General features: G+C 36.8%; 1 protein-coding gene across 4 annotated transcripts in view; it reads right to left on the reverse strand.

Annotated features, from left to right (window-relative positions):
• Positions 1-12,176, reverse strand: part of ORC5 (origin recognition complex subunit 5) — a 75,548-nt gene extending 63,372 nt beyond the window's left edge. For all 4 annotated transcript variants that reach the window (XM_060414659.1, XM_012176664.3, XM_042249184.1 and 1 more), the window contains exons 1-4: positions 11,991-12,176; positions 8,235-8,327; positions 5,540-5,740; positions 604-678 (exon numbers count right to left, since the gene is read on the reverse strand). In XM_060414659.1, the coding sequence (XP_060270642.1) occupies positions 604-678; positions 5,540-5,740; positions 8,235-8,327; positions 11,991-12,062 (441 nt within the window). In that variant the 5' untranslated portion in view covers positions 12,063-12,176. The remainder of the gene's footprint in view (positions 1-603; positions 679-5,539; positions 5,741-8,234; positions 8,328-11,990) is intronic.
• Between the last annotated feature and the right edge of the window lie 277 nt (positions 12,177-12,453).

A 12,453-nucleotide genomic window follows, 5' to 3' on the forward strand; every position in this document is an offset into this window, starting at 1 on the left:
ACTGAACTCTCTCACCGATTTCCTTTACTCAAACTACTATAAACTACTATCTGTTGTTGCCATTGTATTATTATTTGGTTTTTGCCTGACACGTATGTTGATACACAGTAAATTTATCCCTTTCTTTTCTTATGAAGCCATGACAATTAGAATTAATATTATTCAGTGCCAATACGATTTTAAGTTGAAACACAAAGCTGGTTCCAATAACTGAGAGGCCATGAGACAGAATGTCAGATGATCCAGAGCAGACCTATCATTCTATTTTATATTTCTGAAAAGAAAATTTTAAAATTCTTGCAGATAGTTCAAAGTCTAGCCCTTTCCCATCATTTCTAGTAAATACCTAAATTCTTTTAACAGAAAGTAGTGTTAGCCACTTCACAATCAAAAATAAAAGCTAAATAACTGAAGAATAAGTGTGATCAAAGCACAAATCGATTAAACTTTGAAAAAATCCTCAACTTCACTCATAATTCTGAAATGCATAACAAAATTATATTAAGAGATTATTTCTCAGCTATCCAATAGGCAAAAAGAAAAAACTGACAACACATATCTACTGATTAGGCCATAGGGGAAAAAGACTCACACATCACTTACCAATTCTTGTAATCTAAGAAATCCAGGTAAAAGGTTTGCTTCCATATCTCTTAGATACTCGGCTTTATCCAGAACCTTGTTTAAAAAACCACAGTGTCAAAATCAATTTTAAAAGTCCTTTCACAAAGCATTTACATAATATAATTCAAGATTTGAACCTTCCATGTTAAAAAATGTGACATGAATTAATATTTTAAACAGTATTAAAATTTACGGAAGACATTTCAAATAGGTCAATAAGTCTACTAACATGTTTTAACCCAAATTTTAGAGAATAAGTCATAATTACACTTAAAAAGGTTTTAAAGATAAACTATCAAAAAGATAGTGAATTAAGATGTTAAGGACCTTTTCTTATAGGTATACATGAAATAAAACTATGTGCATTTTTATGTCACTTAATAAAAGATAAATGTCTATCACATACCAGTAATTACAAAGCTTTCTGACCTGAGAGAGAAAATTCTAAATTTCAATATGTAACACTTTACTTGCTTGAACTTTGTAAATGCATGCTAAACCCTTTAGCTAGAAAACCAAAGATGTTAAGAAAGATTAAATTTTTGTTCAGTGTTATGATAATACTACTGGGATTATGCTACAAATTATAATCATTTACATTAGGAATAAAATTAAAATGCAGAAAATATAATATTATTTCCCTGAATAATCCAAAATGTTTTATATCTGGTTTGTTGATTAATAGGCAGCTTGAAACAATGTATGAGAGTAATCAACTTAAGATATTTCATTCCTAATTCATTTAGACAAAATAAAGCTAAAGTTATTTACTGCTAAAAAGAAACAAATTAGTTTCTCAACTATGTATTCTCAGTATGCAATTTTCCCATCAATTTCCATTTAAAACTCTCTAATACAGGACACAGATTAATTCAAATTAATCGGTCCATTTGTATGCCCATTTTAATTCAAAACACAAAGCTGAGGCAGTAATAGTTCATTCTTCTGACTTAATATAATTAACCCACTGGTTTTACAGTATTTTAATAAATGATACTTCTTCAAAAGCAATTATCAAAAAACTAATACTCAAAGAAGTTAAAATTTTAATTCAAATTCAAACATTTAAAAAAAAAATTTACATGAAAGTAATCTAATAGATTTGATTTGTAAGGATGTTTACTAACCAGAAAACATTCTCAAACATCTTCCTGCATTATTTCCTAAGTGCTGAATCTTACCAATTCATATATTATATAACTCATATTATATAAAATTATTCTAAATGTTCTATGCTAAACACCTACAAACTTTTTCACCTTTAATGTTTAGTCATCTAACAAACAACATTGAATGCCTACACTGATCCATGTGGCCTGAAAAATGAGTTGGGTCCCACTGATTCCTCATGGCTCTTCACAGAATATTGATCCCTCTTCCTCCCTGAAGACACAGCTTTGAAACTCTACTTGTTGGAGTCACCCAACACTCTGGGGTCGTTCCTCCTTGTTCTTTAAATGTTACAGTTTCTGACTATCACGTTTCTAACATAACTCCTATATTTTTTGCATATTTAAAAATCTACATAAATGACCTCCTGATATGGTAGACTGTTTATTTCCTTAAATCCCTCTCTCTTCCAATGATCTTGTCGCCTATCCTACCCAGTGAAAGATCAACTTATATTCTGTATCACTGGCTTTTGAAGTGTGATCTGTAGGCCCCTGTAAGGTGAAGGCAGGGGGTGTGCTGTTTCTGATCCTCTATCAGGAGATTGGTGAGGTCAAAACTATTTTCATAATAATACAAAAATTGTATATGCCTTCTTCTACCACGGTGATATTTGTACTAATGGTAAAAGAACCAACTGTGGATTAATTTAAGTAGCCTTAGAATAAATCAAGGTTGGTGCCAAACTATTCTAGCAGTTGTTAATTCTTCACTATGTACCTACTCTAAGATGGAGCAGATGTACTTTTTCCTATTCCTCCTAAGTAAAATTAAGAATCTTGAGTATTACATACAAAACAAATAAGGCTCTGAAAGGTGGAAAGAAGGCAAACTAGTTAGGGACCTCAGGACCACAAGAATGACAACTCACTTTGGAGGGTGAATTGTCTGTTATTTTCTTGCCTCGTGTAGAGCTGAAGAAGCCTACAACACAGAAAGGCCAAGGAGAAGAGACCAAAAGCACTCCAACAAAAGCCTACTTTTTCTAGTCAAAGGTCCAGGAAAGGGGAAGCCTAGAGAGACTTCCAAGACTATTCGCTATATAAGTTTTATTTGTACATCAATGATATCTTCTGTCTCCTAATTTCTTCACTACCTCGATACTGGAGCACCACAGTACTCAGTCACTGGACTCAACTCTTTCCTAACTCTCTCACTCTGCTGGTGACCTAATCCTATCTTGCAGCTTAAAGTATATGCCCAGAAATCCAAAATGGTATTTCCATGTTGGACCTCTCTTGACCTCAGACGCCAAGTGTCCAAGTGCCAACTCAACATCTCTACTTGGACTTTACGTGCCCAAAACCAAATTACTCACGATTTCCCCCCCAGCAAAACCCCACCTGCTGTAGTTTTCTTCACTCAGATCATGACATCATTCCTTCAGCTGCACAAAAACTTCGTAACTAGTTTATTAGTTTCCTAGGGATACCATAACAAAACTCTGCAAACAGCGTGGCTTAAGAGAAACTTATTTTCTCACAGTTGTGGAGGCTATAAGTATCATATCAAGTTGCTCTAAGTATCAGATCAAGCAGGGCCGTGCTTTCTGTGAAGATGCTAGAGAAGGAGCTGTATCAGGTCTCTCTTCTAGCTCCTGATTAATTCCTTGTCTTGTGGCAACATACCTCCAATCTTTATGCGGCATTCTCCCTGTGTGCATGTCTGTCTCTACAGTTCTTCTTTTTCACTAGGACATCAGTCATATTGGATGAGGGGCCCAATCCTGTAGTATGACCTCAACTTAATTAGAACCACAATGACCCCATTTACAAATAAGGTCATATTTTGAGGTTCTAGGGGCTAGAACTTCAACATACTTTTTGGAGGAAACTTCAAAAACTTCTCGGAGGAAACAAATTAACCCATAACACTAGTCTGCATGCTTCTATCTTGTACTTTTTCTTTCTCAGCATTACCCCTCTGCCCTCTTACTTAAACTATTCCAGCCAAAATGGCCTTCTTGATACTCCAACTCTGTATGCTCACATAAATCTCTCTGCTTAGAATACTCTTTGGTTTTTTTTTTTAGATATTTTCATGGCTTGCTCCTTTCTTCCGTCCAGTTTCAGCTCTGTTATCATTATCTCAGTGAGATCTTCTCTGCCCTTCTCGCTTAAAAAAATAACTATTTTCCCCTGCCCAGCTGATTCTGCCTTACTCTAATGTACCACATCCAACATACTACATATTAACTTGCTTATTATCTACGTTTTTCAATTAGATTATAAGCCCCAAGTGGGCAAAGACTCTTTTGTCCCTGTTCTATCTCCAGTATCTAAAACAGTGCCTGGGATATTTGCATAAATAAATTAACAAAATTAAAAAGTGGAAGGAACTGTTTTATACATTTAAGAAGATGCAAGAATGCATAAAACTTAGTCCTTCCAGTGAGTTTATAACTTAGCTGTTATGAGACGGTATTATATTAAAATTTAATTTCAATTCCGGAGATAATCATTTTTAAAGTAAGATTAAAGTATTATAAAAAATTCACTAACATAAAGCACATTATATACTTTCAGTTGTCTGCTAATTATTTTCAAATTGATGTAACAAGTTAAACTCAAACTAAGTCAATCTAAAATCAAATGATCTTTCCCAGACGTACCCCATACACAACTGACAAATTTGACCTTTGCTGTCTCTTACATTTATTCTTTTCTGCATTTTCTACCCCAACTCTAATCCAGGCCCAAACTGCCTCTAATGAAAACAGTTACAAGAGCCTCAAAACCATTTAGCCTATGTCTTTCAATTCCCTCCAATCTATCCACTCAACATGCCTTCAGAGCAATTTTCCTAAAGCATGTTTGTTGCTCTAGTAGATCTCCCTCTCACTGCCTAGGAGACGAAATAAGGCACATAAGAATGGTTTTCAAGACACTCCATGGTCTACCCCCTCCTACGTTTCTAGTCTTCTTTGTCTTCCCTCATATTTTATAACCTACAAAGACCAGAGTATTTGGTATTCCCTAGGCTCCATTCCCATCTACATGCCTTTGCCTAATTCCCTCCATCTGAAATTTCTCTTCTTTATTTTCTTCCTAATAATACCCTAGTCATATTTTTAGCTCCATCTCAGATGTTATCACCTTATGAGGCTGTACCAGATGTCCCCGGATCAGTGCTTTGCCTATCAATGTTATCACTAATCACATTCTACATGTAGTTATGTATGAGTAAATCATAACTCTTCTACTAAGCTGAAGCTCCCTTTAGATAAGCACTACATCTACAGACTCATAGACATAGAAAACAAACCAGTGGTTACCAGTGGGCACAGGGAATGAGGAAGGGGCAACATAAGGGTAGGGGATTAAGAGGTACAAACTACTACATATAAAATAAATAAGCTACAAGGATACACTGTAGAGCACAGAGAATATAGTGAATGTTTTATAACAACTATAAAAGGAGTCAGTTCAGTTCAGTTCAGTCGCTCAGTTGTGTCCGACTCCTTGCGACCCGATGAATCGCAGCATGCCAGGCCTCCCTGTCCAAATCAATGTTTCAGGTGTACTACACTGTACACCTGAAACTTCTATTATATTACACATCAACTATACACACCTCAATTGAAAAACTATACCTCAGTTTAAAAAAACAAATATATCAAACATTTTTTATATCACATAAGCATCTACAATGCACTGTACGTAACGGATCTCAAAAAAAATATGGAAACTGATTTAATAGATCAGTTTTCAAGTAAGAAATGATATAATGAAATTAAATTACTTACAATATATACAGTCTGATCCTTGAGATTTTCAGCTTCAGTTATTTGTTTAAATAAGCGAACAAAGTCATTAAATATTTCACAAGTTATATGAGTAGAACATTCACCCTCTGAAGAACTAAGATGATTCAATTTGTTTAAAATTTGTTCCAAAAGCAGTCTCAAGGTAAAGCACTCAACACAATTCACAAAGACATGTGGAAGCTGAAAAGAAAAACAAAAAGTATAAATAGAAAACACACAAACACAATAATGGCTTTGCTGGATATCCCGTTTGCCCTTCTGAATCTATACCCCACCATTCTCCAAACTGCTCTGTGCCCTCCGAGGCTGACCACTACAGACTGCATCGCTCAGACTCTAGTTTTTCTGGATCTAGTGGATTCAGTCAATGGGAAGAACCAGGAGACAGACGAAAAGTGGTGAGAGAAAAAACTTGAGTATTCCCTTGACTCCCTCTCCCATCCCTCAGTGGCCCAGAGCTTGACAGTGGCTCCATCTTCTCCTAAAGGCTGAGCTGGGCAGCCCTTGTCACAGATTACACCTCTTGCTGGGGCCTTTACAGTTCCTTCTGATGGTCCATTTAAGTCTGAGGGAGCTACAGGCTCTCAGCACATCATCATCCCTTACTGGTTCCCTTAACATTTCTTCAACCTTTGTAAAACAGTCCCTCCATTAAACTCACTTCAATTATTTGAATTTTCATTTGTTTCCAACAGGGATTCAAAGAAAACTTGTAATTTCTTCTAGAAAGAATTCATAAAAAGAACCCCAAGGACATGTGAATGTTAAAATTCTCAGTAAGAATTTATTTATAATTTTAAGATAACATTTTTAATGATGGACACATCTAGATTTTAAAAAATGCTAATTAAGAGTTAGAAACTATGATAATCCACCTGCGAGGATTGAGAATGAACTTTTCATTTAAACAACTACCAAAATGGAAGTAACTCCAGAAGCAATGAAGAAACAAAAGACTTACAAATATAGTCTGTTCTCAAAATGAAATCACAAAGCAGTACTGACCGCTCAGAGGCGTGGCACCTGTAACTATTTTTGGTCTTCTCTGGTGGCTCAGTGGTAAAGAATCCACCTGACAAGGCAGGAGATGCAGGTTCAATCCCTGGGTTGAAAAGATGCCCAGAGTAAGGAGATGGCAACCCACTCCAGTATTCTTGCCTGGAAAGTTCCATGGAGTGAGGAGCCTGGCGGGCTACAATCCATGGGGTCCCAAAAGAGTCAGACATGACTTAGCGACTAAGCAACATAACCAGTTTTAGTGACGCTCTATAAACCTCACCCAATGAAGCTTTTCTTTTCCAGAGGAACAGTGTAAGTACGGCTACAATATATTTACTTGGGCACAATTTCACCAGCATTTTCTGACATCCTTTACCCCCACTCCTTTATGAACTAGAGTCCACACTATCTCTGTTATGAGTAACTGTCTTGCTTACTGCTGTGTGCTATCTGCGGCCTTTAATGGCAACATATCCTAAATGTCTCTTTGTAAAGTTGTATAAAAAGTCGTGATAATCATCATTTATTACAATGATTAACTAGCAGCAAAAATCATGATACATTAAAAAATGAAATACAGTCCTTAAATATGGAACTTTCTTCATGCTTTTATTCAAAATACATTATTTTTGGATACTTCCTACAGGGACTTACAAACACAAATGCCTGAGCCAGGACCGTGTGCACTCCAGGGTAGGAGAGGTGGAGAGAATGAGTGTAAGAAAGTGATTCCAAGCAGAGGGAGCAGTGTATGCCCAGGGTTCAAAGTAAGAAACAGCAAGAACTATCAATACTCCAGTTTGCCATACAAAACACACATACTGTGAGCTAAAGTTGGGACCATGAGTAGCAAACAACAGCCTGTTAATATATAAAGTTGTATGAGAACACAGCTAAGTCCATTCAGATAGATACTGTCCACGGCTGCTTTCTTACTAAGGAGGAGTTGAGAGGTTGTAATAGAAATACCTGGCCCACAAGCCTAAAACATTTACTATCTGGCCATTAAAGAAAAAGTTTGCCCATCCCTGGTTTAGGATACAAAATGAGGTGACGCAATAATCATGAGTAATAGCATCTAACCTTTACTGAGTGCTTACTATACACTAAGTATTGTGGTAAGAACTTGTCATATATTAACTCACTAAATTCTCACAAAAATTCCAAATGTTGTTGCTATTAGCCCCACTTTTCAGATGAGGAGAGCACTAAGGGGTGAACCTAGAAAAGGAACATAAGCCTACTAGATTCTGTCTGAAATTCTTAGGCATTACATTACAAAAGATAAACTGAATTCTGCTCACGGAGGGTCTTATATACTGGCAAAACACCTGAACATTTTGCTAAAGATCTTATTTAAGATTTTCATGGACTAGCTGCAGGGTGAAGAACAGACGGCACTTAGAAAACTGTTGTGGAAATAAATGAAACAAACACAATTAATGAAACTCAGAAGCAATGGCTATGATTAAAGCTACACGGAGTCAAGATATTAATGATACAGAATCCACAGAACACGTTTACTATTCAATTTACTAAGAGAGTGAGGACAAAGAAAAGATTAAAAAATAAATTGGGACAAACATAAGTTTTAACTAAACATCTCCAAGATCCCTTCCATTTCTAGGAGTCTAAGAATAAAAATCAATTAACACTGAGCTTGGGGTAGTCTTACCTCTAAACTTCTCAACAAAGTTTGTGTTACATAGGTCTTTCCACTGGCAGTATGTCCATAAATAAAAATAGATGGAAAGCTGAAATGATGTCTCTAGGGGAAAAAAGGCAAATATCAATCTGCACACACAAACATAAAATAAACATTTATCAACTTGTGAAAGTTTTACATGATAAATTATTTAATCCAAATTTTTTCAACAGTGAGCATTTAATGAATTCATCATTATACTTTAAACTTAAATTCAACTCTACTCTTTCTCAAAATTTCTGGAAAAATCATATTTGGCCTACGTATTATACATGATATATTACTAAATATATATCAGTTCAGTTCAGTTCAGTCGCTCAGTCGTGTCCGACTCTTTCCGACCCCATGAATTGCACTCCCTGTCCATCACCAACTCCCGGAGTTCACTCAGACTCGCATCCATCGAGTCAGTGATGCCATCAAGCCATCTCATCCTGTCGTCCCCTTCTTCTCCTGCCCCCAATCCCCCCCAGCATCAAAGTCTTTTCCAATGAGTCAATTCTTCGCATGAGGTGGCCAAAGTACTGGAGTTTCAGCTTTAGCATCATTCCTTCCAAAGAAATCCCAGGGCTGATCTCCTTCAGATATATATATATATATATATATATACATACACACACACACACATATATATATATACACACATATATATATACACACACATATATATACTTAAATATTTTATTATTATATATATATATGTGCTTGTATTTTCAAATTTATGGGAGATTTAACAGATTTCTTTAAGAACAATTCTGATCATACTTCTTTTTCTTAGCTCTTTTTTATAGAATCTAAGTTCACAGGCTGTAACTTCACTGTAAATTTTAAAGCTCTGAAACTAAGCATACAGAATCACAGGGCTAGAATTTCAAGAATCCCCTGTTCTAAGGAAAACTTACAGAATACTTCTGAATTATGTATACTACATTTACCCTGGCCTAAATGTATACATATCATCATCATTTTCAACAACCAAATCTACACAGCATACATTTCAACATCTATTCCCAAGATTCTCCTGCAGTACATTATGAGCTAGCAGCCTAGAGAAAAGTAAAAAGTGTCAAACATCTCTCTACGGTCTGGTCAATATTGCAAATAGGCTTCATTAATTCAGTGAACATTTATTAGACAACAACTAAACACTGAAAACCATGATGCACTAAAGAGTACAAAAATCAGAGACAAAATATGCTTTGAAAGAATTCACATACACTTAAAAAATAATTACAAGAAAATTGGGTGACAATTCAATTTCCATGAAAAAGTAGAGTCTCTATGATCACCATCTACTACTACAACAGTACAGTTGACCCTTGAACAATACAGGTTTTGAACTTCCTGGGTTCACCCATACATGGATTTTTTTCAATAAACATATGGAAAAAATTCTGGAGATTTGCAACAATTTGTAAAAACTCACAGAAGAACCACATAGCCTAAAAATATAGAAAAAATTAAGAAAAAATTAGATATGCCATAAAGCATAAAATATATATAGATAATAGTATAGCCTTACAAAGTCATAAGGTGAGGGATATTTAATATAAAATTAATAATGTATTAGTTTTGTCTTATAACTTGGCTTTCAAAAGATTACAGTACCATACAGTATGTCTGTGTTTCCCAGCCTCTCCCTTCCTTCTCTCCCTCTCCCTCTTTCCCTTTTCTCCACCCTTCTTCCAATATGTATAAAATGCCCAATGCTTTGCATTATTAAGACAATACAGACAATCCATCTTGTAGACAACGTAACTCAGTTTAGTACTGTGAATGTATTTCTCTTTATTATGGTTTTCTTAATAATATTTCCTTTTCTAAAGCTTACTTTATTGTAAATTAGAACAAAATATTATACATATAATACACAAAATATGTGTTAGTTGACTGTTTATCTGTAAGACTATTAGTAGCTAAGTTTTGGGGGAGTCAAAAGTTACACGCTGATTTTACACTACACGGGGTCAGCACCTCTAATTTCCACATTGTTCAAGGGTTAACTGTAGTCACAGACATTTATTACATTCTAGCCACCAAGTTACAAATTTCCTTTTTGCAAGACAAAGGAGGAACTCAGTTTATACAGGAAAATATTAATGGCAAATGCCTATGGCAATAGCAGCCCAATAAACTAAAAATGGATGTTCTAATTCATGGATTCTTAAGTTTATACATAAGCATCTTGCAAATTAACTAGCTCAAAAATTCTGTCTCAAGAACTAAATGCAAGCTTTCTGAGCATCTCTTCTATCCAAATACTATATTTCACCTTTCAAGAGAAGCTCAAGATATTCATTAGGACACTTTTTCAAGCTACACTGAAATTCTCATTTTTTGGAATCCTGCCATACTTGTCTGCATCCAAAAGGTGTTTAATAATACTCCACCTTACATCATCTTTTCTGTGTTACCCAGAATTGAACTCTTGCACTGTTATTTAACCTTTCACCTTCATAAATCTAACATAAACTAATAATTCTGGATGTGGCACTGTGCCTGGAACAGAGAAGGTGCTCAGTAACAATTCCCTGAATACATAAATGAGTCTGCTTAGAAATATGAACCAGTTTTTTTTTTTTTAACAAATCTTTGCATCTCCCACATGCACTGCACCTTACAGAAAAGTGCTATTAAAACTGTTAAACATGATTTGTTTCTCTGATCTACACCAAATCAATACTACTCATCTCTATTTGCCAACATTCATTTTCAGGAGCACCACTTCTGTTTGGAGAGATCTGGGTCTGTAACTCCAGGGAATGAATGCATGAGGTATAACCAAGAAAATGTTTCAGTGATAATATGGGTAACTACGATTAACTAGAATATTGACTGAGGATGCAGTCATTGACATCTTCCCTAACTAATGCGCCCCATTAGGAGGCTGGTACTTTTCCACTAACACTTCACAGGCCACTCTAGGCTGCCATCCGGCTAGTTGGATGAAAGCAGTACTCAAGAAAAACCTGAAGCGTAGGGGGAGTACATGAGTATGACTCTAAATTCTCATTTACTCTCCTTCAGATGAGATCCGAATCTGATTAATTCCAAGTCTCATTCATGAATCCGAAGCAAAGGCTCACTAAAGGCCACCAGAATATACTTAAAAAGTAGATTAAAGTATTCAATTGATGAATGCAAGCTCCTACGGAAAGGACTCCCTAGTGGTGTTCATCCAGAGGAAACTTAAACCTCTTCTCTTAGGCATCACCCGAACTGCTAGTTAAGAAGCCAAGACTGCACCTCTTTCTGTGCTTTAATAACGCTGGAAAAGCCGTTGACGTTTTAAACCAGATGCACTACGATGGACCTTACTGGCCTTCCCATCCACACAGGACTTAGAGCAACTACCTCACTGAAACGGAGGGGATTCAGATTTGAATAACACTGTGCAAACACACCTGTTGGATAAAATCTTATACAGCTGGGGTAAGAAGCACCTTTGAGTTGCTACTCTGTATTAACGCTCTCTCAAAACTGGCGTGTGTAAGAAAACATGCCTGGGCCAACGAGCCCTAGTTAGCGGGCCAGTACAGTTCAAAAAACTCCTCAGAAGTTACTTTGGGTGAGGAGTGGGACAGACCTATTACATCTCCTGTCTAAACGCAAACATAGTCTGTGGCCCCTCAATTCGAACGAAAATTTAAAAACTGGAAACTGTCGCCAAGACCATGAAATTCTTTGCCTCCGGGATTTAGAAGAGAAAAGATAGCTGGACAATACCTCTCCAAACAGGGACTGCAAGGTGGACACTTGGGACTCGCGACAAAGCACCATATTTTCCAGGTGAAGCATTCTGGCAGCTACGAGAGGACAAAGAAACCCGTGGCCAGCTCCGGGTCCAAAAGCCTAGCTTCACCTACACCAGGGTCTCCATGCTCCCGCCGGAAACCGGACTCGCGGGCTTCTGGGAGGAGCCAGCGTGGCCGAGCGTCGGCGTGACGTCAGCGCGCAAGAGGAGCGTCGACCCCGCCCTAGTCTTTCAAGGCCCGAGGCTGTAAGGCTTTGGCGCCACCGAGGGGCTGTTCCACTCCTATTTTCTTGTGGTGGGCATCTAGGCCTGTGGTCTTTGCCATCTAGAAGTTGGAAGAACGAATAGAGGCAGTGCTGAAAGGAGCTGAGGGGGCCCCCGCAGGCTCCCAGTAAGCAGAGAACCCGTGGCTTCAGTTTTCCTGCCTATAGGCGC

This window comes from Ovis aries, chromosome 4 (genome assembly GCF_016772045.2).
Source record: "Ovis aries strain OAR_USU_Benz2616 breed Rambouillet chromosome 4, ARS-UI_Ramb_v3.0, whole genome shotgun sequence".
NCBI classification, from domain to species: Eukaryota; Metazoa; Chordata; class Mammalia; order Artiodactyla; family Bovidae; genus Ovis; species Ovis aries.